The 21,956-nt window shown below is 39.7% G+C and overlaps 1 protein-coding gene across 5 annotated transcripts in view; it reads right to left on the bottom strand.

The window, feature by feature from the left end:
* Nucleotides 1-21,956, bottom strand: part of LOC115152781 (butyrophilin subfamily 2 member A1) — a 40,259-nt gene that overhangs the window by 16,884 nt on the left and 1,419 nt on the right. For 2 of the 5 annotated variants that reach the window (XM_029697571.1, XM_029697568.1), the window contains exons 2-11: nucleotides 7,562-7,912; nucleotides 7,136-7,417; nucleotides 4,843-4,959; nucleotides 4,638-4,670; nucleotides 4,485-4,505; nucleotides 3,950-3,970; nucleotides 3,698-3,718; nucleotides 2,954-2,974; nucleotides 2,325-2,345; nucleotides 1,225-1,257 (exon numbers count right to left, since the gene is read on the bottom strand). In XM_029697571.1, coding sequence (XP_029553431.1) covers nucleotides 1,225-1,257; nucleotides 2,325-2,345; nucleotides 2,954-2,974; nucleotides 3,698-3,718; nucleotides 3,950-3,970; nucleotides 4,485-4,505; nucleotides 4,638-4,670; nucleotides 4,843-4,959; nucleotides 7,136-7,417; nucleotides 7,562-7,912 — 921 coding nt within the window. Of the gene's footprint in view, nucleotides 1-1,224; nucleotides 1,258-2,324; nucleotides 2,346-2,953; nucleotides 2,975-3,697; nucleotides 3,719-3,949; nucleotides 3,971-4,484; nucleotides 4,506-4,637; nucleotides 4,671-4,842; nucleotides 4,960-7,135; nucleotides 7,418-7,561; nucleotides 7,913-10,021; nucleotides 10,091-10,234; nucleotides 10,403-21,956 lie in introns of those variants that run through there. The other 3 variants (XM_029697569.1, XM_029697570.1, XM_029697572.1) reach the window with 3 other exon arrangements.

The raw sequence follows: 21,956 nt of genomic DNA, 5'->3' as shown, positions 1-21,956 counted from the left end.
AAAGGGATAAAAGGTCTATAGATTTTGACGTCAGATGAGTTGAGTGTTGATTTCTCAACAGTTTCCTGTGTGTATCAAGAATGGTCCACCGCCCAAAGGAGATCCAGCCAACTTGACACAACTGTGGAAAGCATTGGAGTCAACATGGGCCAGTATCCCTGTGGAACGCTTTTGACACCTTGTAGAGTCCATGCCCCGACAAATTGAGGCCGTTTCAAGGGCAAAAAGGGTTGCAACTCAATATTAGGACGGTGTTCCTAATGTTTCGTAACCTAGCGCATGTCAGACTTGATCTGGAAGAAGTGGACCAAAGATAATCTTACTGAGTTGCAAGAGACAGACATTGACAAGAAAGAGTAGAAACTTTGTCTGGGGACATGGTTCTCATCGGGATGACTCTGGTCTTTGTGCGAAGTGTTGATGGGTTAAAGGTACTGAACTGTCTGTTCAAGCAGTTGGCACACAGTTAGGACACTCATCGCTACCACACAAGACAAGCAGCAGAGGTCTCTTCACAGTCCCCAGGTCCAGAACACCTTACGGCATAACGAGGACTGTGAAGAGACAGACTTTATATATTTTGTATTGTATTATGTAGTGTTATAGTATTTATTTTATTGTTTTGTTTCCTGTTTGGACCCCAGGAAGAGAAGCCGTTGCCTAAATACTAAACTTGTGGCTTATGGGGGCAAGTCACACAAACCACCCAGACTCCAGAGGGCTGGTTATGCAAATGCAGGTGAGAACTCAGACCACCACAGGTTGAAGGCCCTTCACCAAGTTATAACATTTGTTTGTTACACGATCGGAGCTTTGGATTCCCTGTTTTGTGGTTACTTTAAAAGCGTGTCTGACGTCGGAATCGCAAACCTGTGGCCTCATGGTAAGTTTTGAATTGGATTAGGAATTGCCTTTATAAAATGGTTCACATTATTCTTTCAAAGTGATGATCTGGGACTCCTTGTCTCATATCACAAATCCTAATTGAGTTCCACGCACCTAAACGAATCCAGCGTACCTCTGAGACAACTTCTCCAATGAAGATATTCTACCCTACCACCACTTCTTAATTTCAGTCATTAAATGTGACTGGTCCATCAGTGATCCAGGTGTATCAGAGACTACCTCTCTCTAGTCTAGTGGTCCTCTACAGCCTCAACACATCCTGTTCTAGAACATTATTCTAGGGTCTGAAGACACTGGGATATGAAGGACACTACTTACCCAGTTGACTTTTGAGGTCCTTTTCAACCTTAGCTGTAGACATAGATAATAAGATAGAAGTCAGGAAACGTTAATGTGAACAACATTATGTGTGTTCTACTTCACTAGAAGTTACATCTATTGAAGAGACATTTGGTTTAAATGTTAGTAAAGTGAATATCTGAAGACAATACTTTCTATTCTGGGCCCCAGAGGTCCTCTGTAAACATGTAGAATAGATGGAAGATAGTGAGAACATCATTAACATGAACACTAGAAGATGTAGTCTCTCTCTGGGACTCCTTGTCTCATATCACAAACCCTAATTGAGTTCCACCACCTAAATGAGTCCAGCATACCTCTGTGAGACAACTTCTACAATGAAGATATTCCTACCACCACTTCTTAATTTAATTAAATAAATGTGACTGGTCCATCAGTGATCCAGGTGTATCAGAGACTACCTCTCTCTAGTCTAGTGGTCCTCTACAGCCTCAACACATCCTGTTCTAGAACATCAACATTAATGTGACTGGTCCATCAGTGATCCAGGTGTATCAGAGACTACCTCTCTAGTCTAGTGGTCCTCTACACCCTCAACACATCCTGTTCTAGAACATCAACATTAATGTGACTGGTCCATCAGTGATCCAGGTGTATCAGAGACTACCCACTGGGCACACTACGTCATTTCAATGTTGATAACAGGTTAATATTAGATTGAGACGCTGAGCAATGAGATTACAACCGACAGTATATACACCCACTCAAAGACGGCAATAAGTGATTTACATTTCCAATGTGTTTTCCCTATGCTTTAAAACCATCTAAAAGCACAACCAAATTCCAGTGGAAAAACAATGTTTGATTTTTGGTTTTGTTGTCACCCAAATGTGTATCACTGCGCTTTGAACTAATTTAAAGCACAGCAAAGTTCAAATGGGAATACAATGTCAGATATGTTTATTTATATAACAGATTAATGTGAATATCCCTGTGCTTCATCTAATAGCAGAATCACATGACCTGGACTGTAGTTCAAATTAAAACATCTAAAATGGTTGACAATTCTAGTGGTTCTAATAATGTTATCAAAGTGAATATCTGAAGACACTACTTACCTAGCTTCCCATTGTGGTCATCTGTAAAAATGCAGAGTAGATGGAAGACAATGAGAACATCATTAAAATGAACACTAGAAGATGTAGTTGTCACGGCTGTTTGAAGGAGCGGACCAAAATGCAGCGTGTTTGTAGTTCCACATATTTATTAAACGTGAAACTGCAATACACTTAAATACTTGAAAACACACAAACAACAAACCGTGGCAGAGAGGACAACACACTACTCAAAAGAGAATAACCCACAAACAACAATGAGGAAAAACCCCTACTTAAATATGATCTCTAATCAGAGGCAATGAGGATCAGCTGCCTCCAGTTAGAGATCAACCCCAAACAATCCCAACATAGAAATAGAAAACATAGAACAACCCAAAACACAACCTGTCACGCCCTGCCCTACTCTACTATAGAAAATGACATCTTACTAGGGTCAGGACGTGACAGTAGTTTCTCTCTGGGACTCCTTGTCTCATATCAATGTTCCAACATCAGAAGGAGCATCCTCAATGAGCTCAAAATTACCTTCTTTAAAGTGTTTTCCTAATTAAAATTGTTAAATTAAAGAAAATTGTACTTTTGTGGTTGTAGTGATGTTAGTAAAGTGATGATCTGAAGACAGTACTTACTATTCTGCTCCCAGAGGTCAACTGTAAATATGTAGAGTAGATGGAAGACAGTGAGAACATCATTAACATGAACACTAGAAGATGTAGTCTCTCTCTGGGACTCCTTGGTTGGGATTCAATCCATTGTGCGTTATACCGCAGGGCACATCACAGCTGACAAAATACTTTTTAAAGGCATTTTCCACTGGCATTCGCGGAGATCGCATTCATGGTTAACACTGCACATGTCAACTCAAGCCTAAAATAATTTTAAATTATTTTAAAGGTCTGTTATAGTGTGCTGTGTGATAATGCGCCCTGCAGTGAATCCCGGACCTTGTCTCATACCACTGTTCCAACAGAAGGAACACCTATGGCCAATCAGAAGTTGGCCATAGCCAATAACAAAAGGTGATGGCACAAAAGGCACTGTTGATTTGGTAAAAAGCTGAGGGAGGGTCTTTAGAAATAATATCACTCTCAAATGCAAGGATGTATGGAGGCTGTACAGAGTTTGCTTACATTTACTTTGTTTACAATCAGTGAGATTAAACAAGGTTATATTTTGGGTTCTGATGGGGTACAACAGTTAAACTAATCTCTTTAATCATTAATAAGTTATATTCTCCAAGATTCAATGGGTACAAAATGTATTTATAACAACAACAAAATGGATGTAGCAACTACCGATTGCCACTGTGCTGAAAAAAATACAGAATGGTTTACATAAATCTAGTAAAGTGATGATCTGAAGACACGACTTACCTCTCTCCTTCTTGAGGTCATCTGTAAACATGTAGAGTAGATGGAAGACAGTGAGAACATCATTAACATGAACACTAGAAGATGTAGTCTCTCTCTGGGACGCCTTGTCTCATATCAATGTTCCATCATCAGATAAAAGTCAGGGAACATTAATATGCACAACATGTGTTTTCTACTTCAATAGAAGTTACATCTATAGAAGAGACATTGGTTTATATGTTATCAATGTGATGATCTGAAGACACAACTTACCTCTCTCCTTCTTGAGGTCATCTGTAAACATGTAGAGTAGATGGAAGACAGTGAGAACATCATTAACATGAACACTAGAAGATGTAGTCTCTCTCTGGGACTCCTTGTCTCATATCACTTCTCTGACGTCACAAATCCTAATTGAGTTCCACCACCTAAATGAGTCCAGCGTACCTCTGTGAGACAACTTCTCCAGTAAAGATATTCTACCCTACCACCACTTCTTAATTTAATTATATAAATGTGACTGGTCCATCAGTGACCCAGGTGTATCAGAGACTACCTCTCTCTAGTCTAGTGGTCCTCTACAGTCTCAACACATCCTGTTCTAGAACATCAACATTTATGTGACTGGTCCATCAGTGATCCAGGTGTATCAGAGACTACCTCTCTCTAGTCTAGTGGTCCTCTACAGCCTCAACACATCCTGTTCTATGAAATCATTCCAATTTCAGAAGGAACATCTTTAATGTGCTCCAAAAACAAAATGGTTGACATAATTGTAGCAAAGTGATGATCTGAAGACACTACTTACCCCCCTCCTTTGATTGGTCAGCTGTAAATATGTAGAGTAGATGGAAGACAGTGACAACATCATTAACATGTAAATTAGAAGCTGTAGTCTGTTTAGTGAATCTTTACACTCATGTGTGTAATCTTTGTTAAGGACAATTAAACCACTACTTACCCCGCTGCAGTTTGAGTTGATCTATTATCACACCTGCAGATGAAAAATAACAATCAGTCATCAGTGTCAACATGTTAATCACCTGCAGGTGTCGTATATTATCCTGTATCCATAGAATACAACCACTGTGAATGTGTTGAGGTTGAAAAAAGCATTGCAGACATTTATTTCTAACAATTAAACATTCATATCATCTCTCCATTACCTTTCTTAATGCATATGCAGTAGATAGCCAGAGATAAACCAATCACAGTGACGGCTCCCAGACAGCATAACACAATGAAGGCCATTCTCAATGGGGTTGCGTAATCAAATAACTCACCTAAAACACACACATCATTACACATCAACAACAGGGTTTGGTACTAATATTACCACACACATCATTACACATCAACAACAGGGTTTGGTACTAATACTACCACACATCATTACACATCAACAACAGGGTTTGGTATTAATACTACCACACACATCATTACACATCAACAACAGGGTTTGGTACTAATACTACCACACATCATTACACATCAACAACAGGGTTTGGTACTAATACTACCACAGACATCATTACACATCAACAACAGGGTTTGGTACTAATACTACCACACATCAGTACATATCAACAACAGGGTTTGGTACTAATACTACCACACATCATTACACATCAACAACAGGGTTTGGTACTAATACTACCACACATCAACAACAGAGTTTGGTACTAATACTACCACACATCAACAACAGGGTTTGGTACTAATACTACCACACACATCATTACACATCAGCAACAGGGTTTGGTACTAATACTACCACACACATCATTACATATCAACAACAGGGTTTGGTACTAATACTACCACACATCAACAACAGGGTTTGGTACTAATACTACCACACACATCATTACACATCAACAACAGGGTTTGGTACTAATACTACCACACACATCATTACATATCAACAACAGGGTTTGGTACTAATACTACCACACATCATTACATATCAACAACAGGGTTTGGTACTAATACTACCACACATCATTACACATCAACAACAGGGTTTGGTACTAATACTACCACACATCAACAACAGGGTTTGGTACTAATACTACCACACACATCATTACACATCAGCAACAGGGTTTGGTACTAATACTACCACACACATCATTACATATCAACAACAGGGTTTGGTACTAATACTACCACACACATCATTACACATCAGCAACAGGGTTTGGTACTAATACTACCACACACATCATTACATATCAACAACAGGGTTTGGTACTAATACTACCACACACATCATTACACATCAGCAACAGGGTTTGGTACTAATACTACCACACACATCATTACATATCAACAACAGGGTTTGGTACTAATACTATCACACATCAACAACAGGGTTTGGTACTAATACTACCACACATCATTACACTCAACAACAGGGTTTGGTACTAATACTATCACACACATCATTACACATCAACAACAGGGTTTGGTACTAATACTACCACACATCATTACACATCAACCACAGGGTTTGGTACTAATACTACCACACATCATTACACATCAACAACAGGGTTTGGTACTAATACTACCACACATCATTACACATCAACAACAGGGTTTGGTACTAATACTACCACACATCATTACACATCAACAACAGGGTTTGGTACTAATACTACCACACACATCATTACACATTACAACAGGGTTTGGTACTAATACTACCACACATCATTACACATCAACAACAGGGTTTGGTACTAATACTACCACACATCATTACACATTAACAACAGGGTTTGGTACTAATACTACCACACACATCATTACACGTCAACAACAGGGTTTGGTACTAATACTACCACACATCAATACACATCAACAACAGGGTTTGGTACTAATACTACCACACATCATTACACATCAACAACAGGGTTTGGTACTAATACTACCACACATCAACAACAGGGTTTGGTACTAATACTACCACACACATCATTACACATCAGCAACAGGGTTTGGTACTAATACTACCACACACATCATTACATATCAACAACAGGGTTTGGTACTAATACTACCACACATCAACAACAGGGTTTGGTACTAATACTACCACACATCAACAACAGGGTTTGGTACTAATACTACCACACATCATTACACTCAACAACAGGGTTTGGTACTAATACTACCACACATCATTACACATCAACAACAGGGTTTGGTACTAATACTACCACACACATCATTACACGTCAACAACAGGGTTTGGTACTAATACTACCACACATCAATACACATCAACAACAGGGTTTGGTACTTATACTACCAACAAGAGTAGTGGAGTGTATCATAATAAACACTAATCTTTTGTATTGTTGTCTCAAAGCCTTTGGTTAAAACACATACTGTACATTAACACATCAATATCTCTAGTGTTTCATGTCTAAATAATATTATGTTGTTACTCACTAGGGAGGTGAACCTCTGTCTCTATCTTCTCATTGATCCGGCTCTGTTGGACTCTGCAGGTAAAGCGGTTGGTGTTAGTCTCCTGGACAATGACATGTTGTTTCACTGTGTAGAATCCCTTGAAGTCTCTGTGTGTTTCAGGAGGTCCAGCAGAGAGATGGACTCCTTCACTGTCCAGCCACAGCAGCTCAGGCTGAGGGTGCCAGCCTTCTGATTCACACAGCAAACCCATCCCTCCCTCTCTGTGTCCCTCAATGGACACCACTGGCTTGGATCCTACAGCTACAGACACACAGATAGACTGGATGTTACCTGGTGACAGGCTGTGAACAAATAGACACATACTGTATCCAGTAATATGAAGGAAAGAGGTGATGTCATTGTACTGTAGTTAGATTATTACATTAACATGAAAATAAACCTCACCTTTAACGAGGACTTGAATAGTGAAATCATCATACCAGCTCTTTGCCTTAATAAAACATTTGTAACGTCCCTCATCAGTGCCTTGTACCCTGGTCAGTTTCAAAGAGGTGTTTCCCCTCCACAGTTCCTCTTTAAACAGTGACGTTCTTCCAATGTAGGAGGGAATCTGATCCTCTCGTATGATTCTGTGGTTTTGGTAACGAAAGACACGACCGTCTATGAAGTCCAGGTTCAGCCAGTCCACTGTCATGTCCTCAGCACTGATGTTGGGTTTGAGGTAACAGGGCAGAATGATGTCATCACCAGCTACAGCAACAATAGGATCAGTTGGACCAAGAACCTCAAACTTCTCTGAAGAGAAAAGACGGAGTAACAGTTTAAAGTGTTCTCCTCTGTCATCTGCACTGAACTGAAATACACTGTAGTATATATAGTAGTACTATACTCTGTAGTATATATAGTAGTACTATACTACTATACACTGTAGTGTATATATAGTAGTACTATACTACTATACACTGTAGTATATATATATATATAGTAGTACTATACACTGGAGTATATATCATAGCCCTAGACACTGTAGTATATATAGTAGTACTGTACACTGTAGTGTATATATAGTAGTACTATACTACTATACACTGTAGTATATATAGTAGTACTATACTACTATGCACTGTAGTATATATCGTAGTACTATACTACTATACACTGTAGTATATATAGTAGCACTATACTACTATACACTGTAGTATATATAGTAGCACTATACTACTATACACTTTAGTATATATAGTAGTACTATACACTGTAGTATATATATGGTAGTACTATACTACTATACACTTTAGTATATATAGTAGTACTATACACTGTAGTATATATAGTAGTACTATACTACTATACACTGTAGTATATATCATAGTCCTAGACACTGTAGTATATATAGTAGTACTGTAAACTGTAGTATATATAGTACTACTATACTACTATGCACTGTAGTATATATCGTTGTACTATACTACTATACACTGTAGTATATATAGTAGTACTATACTACTATACACTGTAGTATATATCATAGTACTATACACTGTTGTATATATAGTAGTACTATACTACTATATACTGTAGTATATATCGTAGTACTATACACTGTAGTATATATAGTAGTACTATACTACTATACACTGCAGTTTATATCGTGGACCCTTTAGTATATATAGTAGTACTATACTACTATAAACTGTAGTATATATCATAGTACTAGACACTGTAGTATATATAGTAGTACTATACTATATATCGTAGTACTGTACTACTGTACTCTACTACTATACACTGTAGTATATATCGTAGTACTATACACTGTAGTGTATATAGTAGTACTATACTACTGTACACTGTAGTGTATATATAGTAGTACTATACTACTGTACACTGTAGTGTATATATAGTAGTACTATACTACTATACACTGTAGTATATATTGTAGTACTATACTACTATACGATGTAGTATATATAGAAGTACTATACTACTATAAACTGTAGTATATATCATAGTACTAGACACTGTAGTATATATAGTAGTACTATACTATATGTCGTAGTAATGTAGTACTGTACTCTACTACTATACACTGTAGTATATATAGTGGTACTATACTACTGTACACTGTAGTGTATATATAGTAGTACTATACTACTATACACTGTAGTATATATTGTAGTACTATACTACTATACGCTGTAGTATATATTGTAGTACTACACTACTATACACTGTAGTGTGTATATATATAGTAGTACTAGACACTGTAGTGTGTGTATATATATAGTACTAGACACTGTTGTGTGTATATATAGTAGTACTAGACACTGTAGTGTATATATAGTAGTACTAGACACTGTAGTATATATAGTAGTCCTAGACCCTGTAGTATATGTAGTAGTCCTATACACAGTAGTATATGTAGTAGTCCTATACACTGTAGTATATATAGTAGTCCTATACACTGTAGTGTATATATAGTAGTACATTACTACTATACACTGTAGTATATATAGTAGTACTATACACTGTAGTATATATAGTAGTACTTTACATTGTAATATATATAGTAGTACTATAGGGTGGATGTCTACAGAAGAGTTGCATTCACCTTTAGTTGAGTTTTTACATCAGTGCAGAGGAAGGAAAGGAGACTAGGAGAGGAAATCACCTCAGGCCAGACACCCTAAAGGGATCTCCACAGTTTACCCAACGGAGCCGACTGACAAAAGTACGTAGAACTATGTAGACAGAGAAGCAAAAGGACCTCCGTCGGCTCCGTTTGTTTAGACTGTGTAGAACCCTTAAGACCACAATAGTGACTAAAGACACAATGAGATCATATTAATCACACACACAGAGGTATTAAAGGCAGTGAGATATTAAATGTGTATTCTACTGTACCAGAGCCTGCTGTGTGTAGGAGATGTAGAAGAATCACACACAGACAGTCCAGTTGAGTCACCTTCATTCCTGAAGAAGACAATTACATTCATCATAAAGAGAAAGACTAACATAAGTTGAAACCAGGAAAGCAATACTGTAGCATTAATTCTACAATAACAATGGATAACATAGTATAAGACATTTCAAAAGACAGCTAGCTGATACATTTACCTGGTTGAATCAGTGCTATTGAGGCACTGCAGCCTTGTCTGATAAATGTACTAGTGTTCTGTGATCAAACTATTGTGATGTGATCAAACTACCTTCTTATTCTTTCTATTCCTTGGAACAAGAACCTGTTCAACTGCATAGCTGCACACAACTGTTGCATAGTGAGCTCAGAATCAGATAACATGGGTGTGAACTGTGGTGGTAAGTTTTGGTTGTGGATTCCAAGCCTGGCTGATGTCAGGACCATGTGACACAGAGAGGTCTGGAACCCAAGTAAAACATATTATAGTTTACTTAAATCTGTGCCACTCCATTCATATAGTATGATATGTTTATGTTAGGTTACATTACTAGACTAGATGTAATTTAGTAAACGTAAATCCAGAACACTCAAATTTGTATAAATTACGTTTGGTTTGGTTACATAAGGCAACACTGAAAAGAGGGTGGTTGGTCGAGGTGGACGTATAACGTAAACATCTAGTGTAATAATCTAGTGTTAACGTGTTTGAATCTCACCACGGACAAACACACGTTCACACATGTACCTCTTAAATCATTTCCATTTGAATGTACATTAAAAGGAACAGCCAAGGAGCGCAAGGCATTCAAACCTTTCTATAGGCTCTTTAATGTCTAATGTTTTTCCATAGAAAGTCCCTTACATTTTACAGTCCATAGTTTTCCTCCACAGATGTTATTATTAAGCACCAGTTAACTATAGGTCACATTCATTTCATATCTTTAGAATGTGCAAAGGCATCCTTGAAAATGTATACAGGCAGTGGGAACAGGTTTGAGAAAAAACTGTCACAAACCCAAATATCAAACACACAAAACGGAAATAAGAAATCAAATCAAATACATTTCCACAAACACTCATCCCTCTTTACCGGTGAGCATCACTATCCCATTATCCTTAAAGGGGCAATCTGGGATTCAAATAACTAAACGGCCTCCCGTCACTTTGTTTGGTAAACAGCTGAGGGATTGAGCTGAAGAAATGAAACCACACAAATTCATAAGGTGAGCTTTGGATGCAAGGACTGACCATACATGAAATTACAGTTTTAACTATGTTTTGAGGCTATACAGAGTTTGTTTACAAATACAAATATGGAGTAAAATAAGCTTGTATTTTGGGTTCTAATGGGGTTCTAATGGGATACGTTGTACTAAGCTCCAGATGCATTTATAAGTTATATTCTTCAGGAATCAATGGGTATATATCGTTAATTTAAAAGCGCACAAATGTATGTACCAAACGCAGATTGTCCCTTTAAGATATTTTCCTACATGTGGTTCTAATCATATTAGCAAATTGATGAACTGGATAAAATAAAATAATTTATACTGAACATCTCAGACATGGAATGCAACGCAATGTGCTTTACAGTAACAAATAAATTAAAAACGATGAAAATAAAAGCTGAAATATCTACTAGACAACAAACATCAGATACAAAAAACAAAAGAATTACACAAAGTGAACAACTAAAAAGCAGACTGAGGAAAAGAAAAGCTAAAAATGTGTTTTAAATAATGTCCACAGTTTAGGCCCCCCTCAGGTTCTCTGGCAGGCTATTCCAGAGGCTGGGGGCATAATAACTAAAGGCTGCCTCTACATGTCTCTTGGTCCCCCTCAGGTTCTCTGGCAGGCTATTCCAGAGGCTGGGGGCATAATAACTAAAGGCTGCCTCTACATGTCTCTTGGTCCCCCTCAGGTTCTCTGGCAGGCTATTCCAGAGGCTGGGGGCATAATAACTAAAGGCTGCCTCTACATGTCTCTTGGTCCCCCTCAGGTTCTCTGGCAGGCTATTCCAGAGGCTGGGGGCATAATAACTAAAGGCTGCCTCTACATGTCTCTTGGTCCCCCCTCAGGTTCTCTGGCAGGTTATTCCAGAGGCTGGGGGCATAATAACTAAAGGCTGGGGGCATAATAACTAAAGGCTGTCTCTACATGTCTCTTGGTCCCCCTCAGGTTCTCTGGCAGGCTATTCCAGAGGCTGGGGGCATAATAACTAAAGGCTGCCTCTACATGTCTCTTGGTCCCCCTCAGGTTCTCTGGCAGGCTGTTCCAGAGGCTGGGGGCATAATAACTAAAGGCTGCCTCTACATGTCTCTTGGTCCCCCTCAGGTTCTCTGGCAGGCTATTCCAGAGGCTGGGGGCATAATAACTAAAGGCTGCCTCTACATGTCTCTTGGTCCCCCTCAGGTTCTCTGGCAGGCTATTCCAGAGGCTGGGGGCATAATAACTAAAGGCTGCCTCTACATGTCTCTTGGTCCCCCTCAGGTTCTCTGGCAGGCTATTCCAGAGGCTGGGGGCATAATAACTAAAGGCTGCCTCTACATGTCTCTTGGTCCCCCTCAGGTTCTCTGGCAGGCTGTTCCAGAGGCTGGGGGCATAATAACTAAAGGCTGCCTCTACATGTCTCTTGGTCCCCCTCAGGTTCTCTGGCAGGCTATTCCAGAGGCTGGGGGCATAATAACTAAAGGCTGCCTCTACATGTCTCTTGGTCCCCCTCAGGTTCTCTGGCAGGCTATTCCAGAGGCTGGGGGCATAATAACTAAAGGCTGCCTCTACATGTCTCTTGGTCCCCCTCAGGTTCTCTGGCAGGCTATTCCAGAGGCTGGGGGCATAATAACTAAAGGCTGCCTCTACATGTCTCTTGGTCCCTCTCGGCTTTGGAATAGTTAAAAGGCCAGTGCCAGAGGACCTAAGGGAACCTACTGGGTACATAACTTAAAAGCATGTCTGACATGTATTGGGGTGCACAACCGTGGATTGATTTAAAAACAGGTGGTTAAAAGCTATATTTTGGTCACATTCCTGGTGTGTGATTCAACATTTATTTCAGAATCTAAAATAACACCAAGGTTTTTTACCTGGTGTTTTATCTTTATTGCCTGTGAATTAAAATGTGCGACTAGATTCTCTCTCTGTGCTTTGACTCCAACAATAAGTACCTCTGTCTAGTCTTGATTTAGCTGGAGAAAGTCGAAGCATTTAAATCACTAATATAGTCTAATCATTTATCCTTGGAGCTAAAATACTCTGGTGACACAGAAATGTGTAGTTGTGTATCGTCTGCGTAGCAGTGAAAATCAATGCTGTGCTTTCTGATAACGCTGTCAAGGGGTAACATATATAATCTGAACAGTACCGGACCCAAAATCGAACCTTGTGGAACGCCACATGTGATGTGTATTTTCTCTGAGTTATGTTCACCGAGGGTGACAAAAAACTCTCGACCGGTTAAATACGTTTGGACTAGAGAGACCAACCCACATCTCCAGTCTGTCCAGAAGGACATCATGGTCGACAGTGTCAAATGCAGCACTTAAATCTAAGAGTACAAGGACAGAGAGCTGTTTGGCATCTGTGCTGGCTCTAAGATCATTTACCTCGTTAACTAAGGCTGTCTCTGTGCTGTGGTGGGCACGGAAACCATATTAGAGCACGTCGTCATCCACATCGACGGGGCCGCAGTTGAGCAGGTCGAGAGCTTCAAGTTTATTTGGTGTCCAAATCACTAAAGACTTAAAATGGTCCAAACACACACGTATAGTCAAGAAGAAGGCACGACATAGCCTCTTCCCCCTAGGGAGGTTGAAAAAGTTTGGTACGGGCCATAAAATCTTCAAAAAGTTATACAGCTGTACCATTGAGAGCATTTTGACTGGCTGGTTGGACCCTGTATATAGTATGGTACTGGAACTGACCCTGTATATAGTATGGTACTGGAACTGACCCTGTATATAGTATGGTACTGGAACTGACCCTGTATATAGTATGGTATTGAACTGACCCTGTATATAGTATGGTATTGAACTGACCCTGTATATAGTATGGTATTAAACTGACCCTGTATATAGTATGGTGTTGAACTGACCCTGTATATTGTATGGTATTGAACTGACCCTGTATATAGTATGGTATTGAACTGACCCTGTATATAGTATGGTGTTGAACTGACCCTGTATATAGTATGGTATTGAACTGACCCTGTATATAGTATGGTATTGAACTGACCCTGTATATAGTATGTTATTGGAACTGACCCTGTATATAGTATGGTATTGAACTGACCCTGTATATAGTATGGTATTGGAACTGACCCTGTATATAGTATGGTATTGAACTGACCCTGTATATAGTATGGTATTAAACTGACCCTGTATATAGTATGGTATTGAACTGACCCTGTATATAGTATGGTATTGAACTGACCCTGTATATAGTATGGTACTGGAACTGACCCTGTATATAGTATGGTATTGAACTGACCCTGTATATAGTATGGTATTGGAACTGACCCTGTATATAGTATGGTATTGAACTGACCCTGTATATAGTATGGTATTAAACTGACCCTGTATATAGTATGGTATTGAACTGACCCTATATATAGTATGGTATTGAACTGACCCTGTATATAGTATGGTATTAACTGACCCTGTATATAGTATGGTATTAAACCGACACTGTATATAGTATGGTATTAAACCGACACTGTATATAGTATGGTATTGAACTGACCCTATATATAGTATGGTATTGAACTGACCCTGTATATAGTATGGTATTAACTGACCCTGTATATAGTATGGTATTAAACCGACACTGTATATAGTATGGTATTGAACGGACCATGTATATAGTATGGTACTGGAACTGACCCTGTATATAGTATGGTATTGAACTGACCCTGTATATAGTATGGTATTAAACCGACACTGTATATAGTATGTTACTGGAACTGATCCTGTATATAGTACGGTATTAAACTGACCCTGTATATAGTATGGTATTAAACCGACACTGTATATAGTATGGTACTGGAACTGACCCTGTATATTGTGTCGTGTCTTTGGCTATGCCGGATTAAGTGATATGACATGCTAACCTATAAAATTCTTTCTCTGTAATTAATATTACTTGATTAAGCTAATCATGTAAATGTAATTAACTAGAAAGTCGGGGCACCACGGAAGAACGTTTATAGAGCTGGTATCTTCCGAATAAACTCTTAAAATACTTAGTAATATTTTACATCGATAGCAGTCAATATTAACCCTCATCTTATTTTCAGTCTCATAATGAAAGTTGTAAATTCTTGGCTATCTTCACGAACCCTGGCTAACAAGTTGAATCAGCAATACAAAATTGGGTTTAATTATTTATTTACTAAATATCTAAACTAATCACACAGAATTACATATACACAGAATACAAATGATGTCATACAGAAAACGTCCCGGTGGACGGAACCTGGTTACACAAAGGAAAGGGGGTTGGGCTTGAATGAAAGAGCGGGAAGACTTAGGAACCACAAACAGCAGCTATGCTATCGTAAATACATTATCTTATGCATTCTAAATTACCGCCCATTTGGAAAAGGAAAATGCAATAAATATTTACTCTGAGCTGCGCTTCGGTAGATTGGTCGTAGATGCTGGCCGGGTTGGCCAACAGATCTTCCTGTACTCGGAACAATGTCTCTGGTGGTAAATTAGATACGTGGTGGTATCTTCGTCTGTTTGTTAGACTGGATCCGTCGTCCGTCCTTTCCTAGCCCACGTCTACAGCGGCCGCTGCTAACTCAACGGCTAGGAAGTATCACTTCTGTAGTGAATAAGCTCAAAGTTCATGCCAGTTCATACCATAGCTCACGCCGAGGTTGGCTTAGTTCTGTCCTTGACATGTGTGTCCTTCTAACGTAGAGGCTGCAGACCTCCCGTACTGGAACAACGTGGTTATCTTTTCGTCAAAGGCTTATATAGTGGAGAGGGGGGAAGGATGTGTTTCATCGTTTATAACCCCTCCTCTTCACAGGGGTGGGCCACTGATCAAGCAGGGCATTTTCCTTATGAAAACCCAAATCTCTCATTTGGAAGCTAAAATTACATTTCATCTCCTAACAAACAATTTCAATATCAAGCATTTCAATTGCATAACAATTCCATGTGACTCTGATAACTAGAGGGTGGATACTTTCCCAGGTACAGTTTATGTCGTCCTGTCATCAGTCATAATGTCTCAGATGACAACTGAACTGACCTACATACTCATTACGTTCCAAAGCATATTTCCAACTGGTTTTATTACCAAAATATGGTTCCTTTCCCCATTTGTTTGATGTTCCCAGACTTTCTATATTTAACAGGACAGCAGTCCTTCAGTAGGGTCAGAGAGGAAGGGAGAAAGGTATTTATGGGGGGGGGGTCATAAACCTTACCCACAAGCCAACGTCATGACATTAGTATGTTATTGGAACTGACCCTGTATATAGTATGGTATTGAACTGACCCTGTATATAGTATGGTACTGGAACTGACCCTGTATATAGTATGGTATTGGAACTGACCCTGTATATAGTATGGTATTGAACTGACCCTGTATATAGTATGGTATTGAACTGACCCTGTATATAGTATGGTACTGGAACTGACCCTGTATATAGTATGGTATTGAACTGACCCTGTATATAGTATGGTACTGGAACTGACCCTGTATATAGTATGGTATTGAACTGACTCTGTATATAGTATGGTACTGGAACTGACTCTGTATATAGTATTGTATTGAACTGATAGGAAGCCCAATAGCCATCATCACTGTTACATCCTCAGAAAGCATGAGCTCCTGAGTTGGGAAAATCTGGTGCAATACACCGACGCATGTCTTGTATTCAAGATCCTAAATGGCCTAGCTCCCCCTCCACTCAGTACTTTTGTTAAACAGAAAATCCAAACATATGGCAGCAGATCCACAAGGTCTGCCATGAGAGGTGACTGTATAGTTCCCTTAAGGAAAAGCACCTTTAGTAAATCCGCTTTCTCTGTGAGAGCGTCCCATGTCTGGAATACACTGCCATCAGACACACATAACTGCACCACATATCACACTTTCACAAAATGCATGAAGACATGGCTAAAGGTCAATCAGATTTGTGAACATAATCCCTAGCTGTGTATTGCCGCTTTCCATGTTGTCTGTTGTCTGTAGCTTGTGAGGTGTGGAAACACTTTGTTTTTATGGATTTTGTCTTGTTGCTTTTTGTTCTGTTGCTCTGTCTGTATGCTACATCTTGCTTGTCCTATGTTGCTCTGTCTTTATGCTGTCTATGCTGTCTTGCTTGTCCTATGTTACTCTGCGTGTGCTCACTGTTCTATGATTGTCTATATTGTAATTGTTTTTATTAACCTGCCCAGGGACTGCGGTTGAAAATTAGCCGGCTGGCTAAAACCGGCACTTTTACTGAAACGTTGATTAATGTGCACTGTCCCTGTAAAAATAAAATAAACTCAAACTCAGACCCTGTATATAGTATGGTATTGAACTGACCCTGTATATAGTATGGTATTGAACTGACCCTGTATATAGTATGGTATTGAACTGACCCTGTATATAGTATGGTATTGAACTGACCCTGTATATAGTATGGTATTGAACTGACCCTGTATATAGCATTGTCACTATACAGCCAACAATGCACATGTTTTCCCCGACGTTCGCGTAAATTGCATTCATGGTGAATGCACATCGACTCAAGCATAAAATACCTTTAAAAGTCTGTTATAGTGTGCTGTGTTATAATGCGCCTTGCATTGAATCCCGGCTCTTGTCTCATACCACTGTTCCAACATCAGAAGGAACACCTTTAATGTGCTCCAAAAATAAACAAATGAACAAAATGGTTCACATAATTGTAGCAAAGTGATGATCTGAAGACACTACTTACCCCTGTCCTTTGTCAAGTCATCTGTAAATATGTAGAGTAGATGGAAGACAATGAGAACATCATTAACATGTTAATTAGGAGATTAGAAGTCTGTTAAGTGAATATTTACAGGCGTGTGTAATCTGGGTTAGGGACAATTAAACCACTACTTACCCCTCTGCAGTTTGAGTTGATCTATTATCACACCTGCAGATTAAAAAGAAAAGTCAGTCATCAGTGTCAACATGTTAATCAACAGCAGATTTTAATATACTTAGGGTTGCAGAATTCTGGGAACATTCAATAAATGACCTGGTATTCCAGAAATCCTGGTTGGAGGATTCTAGGATTTCCTGCTTATTCCCTCCGGATTCTAGGAATCTTCCGTCACACTTCCACCACCATGCTTGACCGTTGGTGTAAGGTTCTGACTGTGGAATGCAGTGTTTGGTTTTCGCCAGACATAATGGGACGCATGTCGTCCGAAAACGTTATACTTTTGACTCGTCTGTCCATAGAACATTCTTCCAAGAGTCTTGATGATCATCCAGGTGCTTCCTGGCAAACTTGAGTCAACTTGCTGGATGAGATGGGTCCGATTCTGTCTGGCGAAAACCTAACACTGCATTCCACAGTAAGAATCTCATACCAACGGTCAAGCATTGTGGTGGTAGTGTGATGGTTTTGGAATGCTTTGCTGCCTCAGGACCTGGAGGACATGCCTTAATGAAAGGAACCAGGAATTCTGCTCTGTATCAGATCATTCTACAGGAGAATGTCAGGCCATCCATCTGTGAGGTGAAGCTGAAGCGTAGGTGGGTCATGCAGCAAGACAATGATCCAAAACACAAGTCTACATGAACATGGCTAAAAAGCAACACGTTTAAACTTTTGGAATGAGATGTTGTGGCAGGATTTCAAACAAGCAGTTCATGCTTCAAAACACACATATGTCACGAGTTAAACCAGTTCTGCATGCAAGAGTGGGCCAAAATTCCTCCACAGCGATGTGAAAGACTGATCAACAACTACAGGAAGCATTTGGTTGCAGTCATCGGTGCTAATGGTGGCACAACCACTTATTGAGTGTAAAGGACCAACTACATTTTCACACTGGGGAATTGGGTTTTGCATAACAGTTAAATAATTAAATAAGTAGACTATAATTTTTTCATTTATATTTGTAAACTCAGGTTCCCTTTATCTAATATTAAGTTTTGGTTGAAGATCTGATTACATTCAGTATTAAAAATATGCAAAAATAGAGAAAATCCGAAACGGGGAAAATACCTTTTTCACAGACTGTAGGTACATTACCCACCACTAAAGACACACAGACTGTAGGTACATTACCCACCACTAAAGATACACAGACTGTAGGTACATTACCCACCACTAAAGACACACAGACTGTAGGTACATTACCCACCACTAAAGACACACAGACTGTAGGTACATTACCCACCACTAAAGACACACAGACTGTAGGTACATTACCCACCACTAAAGACACACAGACTGTAGGTACATTACCCATCACTAAAGATACACAGACTGTAGGTACATTACCCACCACTAAAGACACACAGACTGTAGGTACATTACCCACCACTAAAGACACACAGACTGTAGGTACATTACCCACCACTAAAGATACACAGACTGTAGGTACATTACCCACCACTAAAGATACACAGACTGTAGGTACATTACCCACCACTAAAGACACACAGACTGTAGGTACATTACCCACCACTAAAGACACACAGACTGTAGGTACATTACCCACCACTAAAGACACACAGACTGTAGGTACATTACCACCACTAAAGACACACAGACTGTAGGTACATTACCCACCACTAAAGATACACAGACTGTAGGTACATTACCCACCACTAAAGACACACAGACTGTAGGTACATTACCCACCACTAAAGACACACAGACTGTAGGTACATTATCCACCAATAAAGACACAGACTGTAGGTACATTACCCACCACTAAAGACACACAGACTGTAGGTACATTACCCACCACTAAAGACACACAGACTGTAGGTACATTACCCACCAATAAAGACACAGACTGTAGGTACATTACCACCACTAAAGACACACAGACTGTAGGTACATTACCCACCAATAAAGACACAGACTCTAGGTACATTACTCACCACTAAAGACACACAGACTGTAGGTACATTACCCACCACTAAAGACACACAGACTGTAGGTACATTACCCACCACTAAAGATACACAGACTGTAGGTGCATTACCCACCACTAAAGATACACAGACTGTAGGTACATTACCCACCACTAAAGACACACAGACTGTAGGTACATTACCCACCACTAAAGATACACAGACTGTAGGTACATTACCCACCACTAAAGACACACAGACTGTAGGTACATTACCCACCACTAAAGACACACAGACTGTAGGTACATTACCCACCACTAAAGACACACAGACTGTAGGTACATTACCCACCACTAAAGATACACAGACTGTAGGTACATTACCCACCACTAAAGACACACAGACTGTAGGTACATTACCCACCACTGAAGACACACAGACTGTAGGTACATTACCCACCACTAAAGACACACAGACTGTAGGTACATTACCCACCACTAAAGACACACAAATTGTGAGACTTAATTTATTTGAATGTGCATTCAAAACATTGAACAAAAAATGCAAGTGTCGCACGCTCACACACACAGGGAATACGTATTGTAGTTACCAGACACACAGGGAATACGTATTGTAGTTACCAGACTCAGAGGGAATTAGCAGTGTAGTTACCAGACAGAGGGAATTAGCAGTGTAGTTACCAGACACAGAGGGAATTAGCAGTGTAGTTACCAGACTCAGAGGGAATTAGCAGTGTAGTTACCAGACTCAGAGGGAATTAGCAGTGTAGTTACCAGACACAGAGGGAATTAGCAGTGTAGTTACCAGACAGAGGGAATTAGCAGTGTAGTTACCAGACTCAGAGGGAATTAGCAGTGTAGTTACCAGACAGAGGGAATTAGCAGTGTAGTTACCAGACAGAGGGAATTAGCAGTGTAGTTACCAGACAGAGGGAATTAGCAGTGTAGTTACCAGACAGAGGGAATTAGCAGTGTAGTTACCAGACTCAGAGGGAATTAGCAGTGTAGTTACCAGACAGAGGGAATTGGCATTGTAGTTACCAGACAGAGAGAATTAGCAGTGTAGTTACCAGACAGAGGGAATTAGCAGTGTAGTTACCAGACACAGAGGGAATTAGCAGTGTAGTTACCAGACAGAGGGAATTAGCAGTGTAGTTACCAGACTCAGAGGGAATTGGCAGTGTAGTTACACGACTCAGAGGGAATTAGCAGTGTAGTTACCAGACTCAGAGGGAATTAGCAGTGTAGTTACCAGACAGAGGGAATTAGCAGTGTAGTTACCAGACTCAGAGGGAATTGGCAGTGTAGTTACCAGACAGAGGGAATTAGCAGTGTAGTTACCAGACAGAGGGAATTAGCAGTGTAGTTACCAGACACAGGGAATTAGCAGTGTAGTTACCAGACAGAGGGAATTAGCAGTGTAGTTACCAGACACAGAGGGAATTAGCAGTGTAGTTACCAGACACAGAGGGAATTGGCAGTGTAGTTACCAGACTCAGAGGGAATTAGCAGTGTAGTTACCAGACAGAGGGAATTAGCAGTGTAGTTACCAGACAGAGAGGGAATTAGCAGTGTAGTTACCAGACAGAGGGAATTAGCAGTGTAGTTACCAGACAGAGGGAATTAGCAGTGTAGTTACCAGACTCAGAGGGAATTAGCAGTGTAGTTACCAGACAGAGAGGGAATTAGCAGTGTAGTTACCAGACAGAGGGAATTAGCAGTGTAGTTACCAGACTCAGAGGGAATTAGCAGTGTAGTTACCAGACAGAGGGAATTAACACTGTAGTTACCAGACAGAGGGAATTAGCAGTGTAGTTACCAGACACAG

Source organism: Salmo trutta, chromosome 18, assembly GCF_901001165.1.
Source record: "Salmo trutta chromosome 18, fSalTru1.1, whole genome shotgun sequence".
NCBI lineage: Eukaryota > Metazoa > Chordata > Actinopteri > Salmoniformes > Salmonidae > Salmo > Salmo trutta.
The sequence above is the reverse complement of the archived record's forward strand: the minus strand, read 5'-3'. Positions and strand labels throughout refer to the sequence as shown.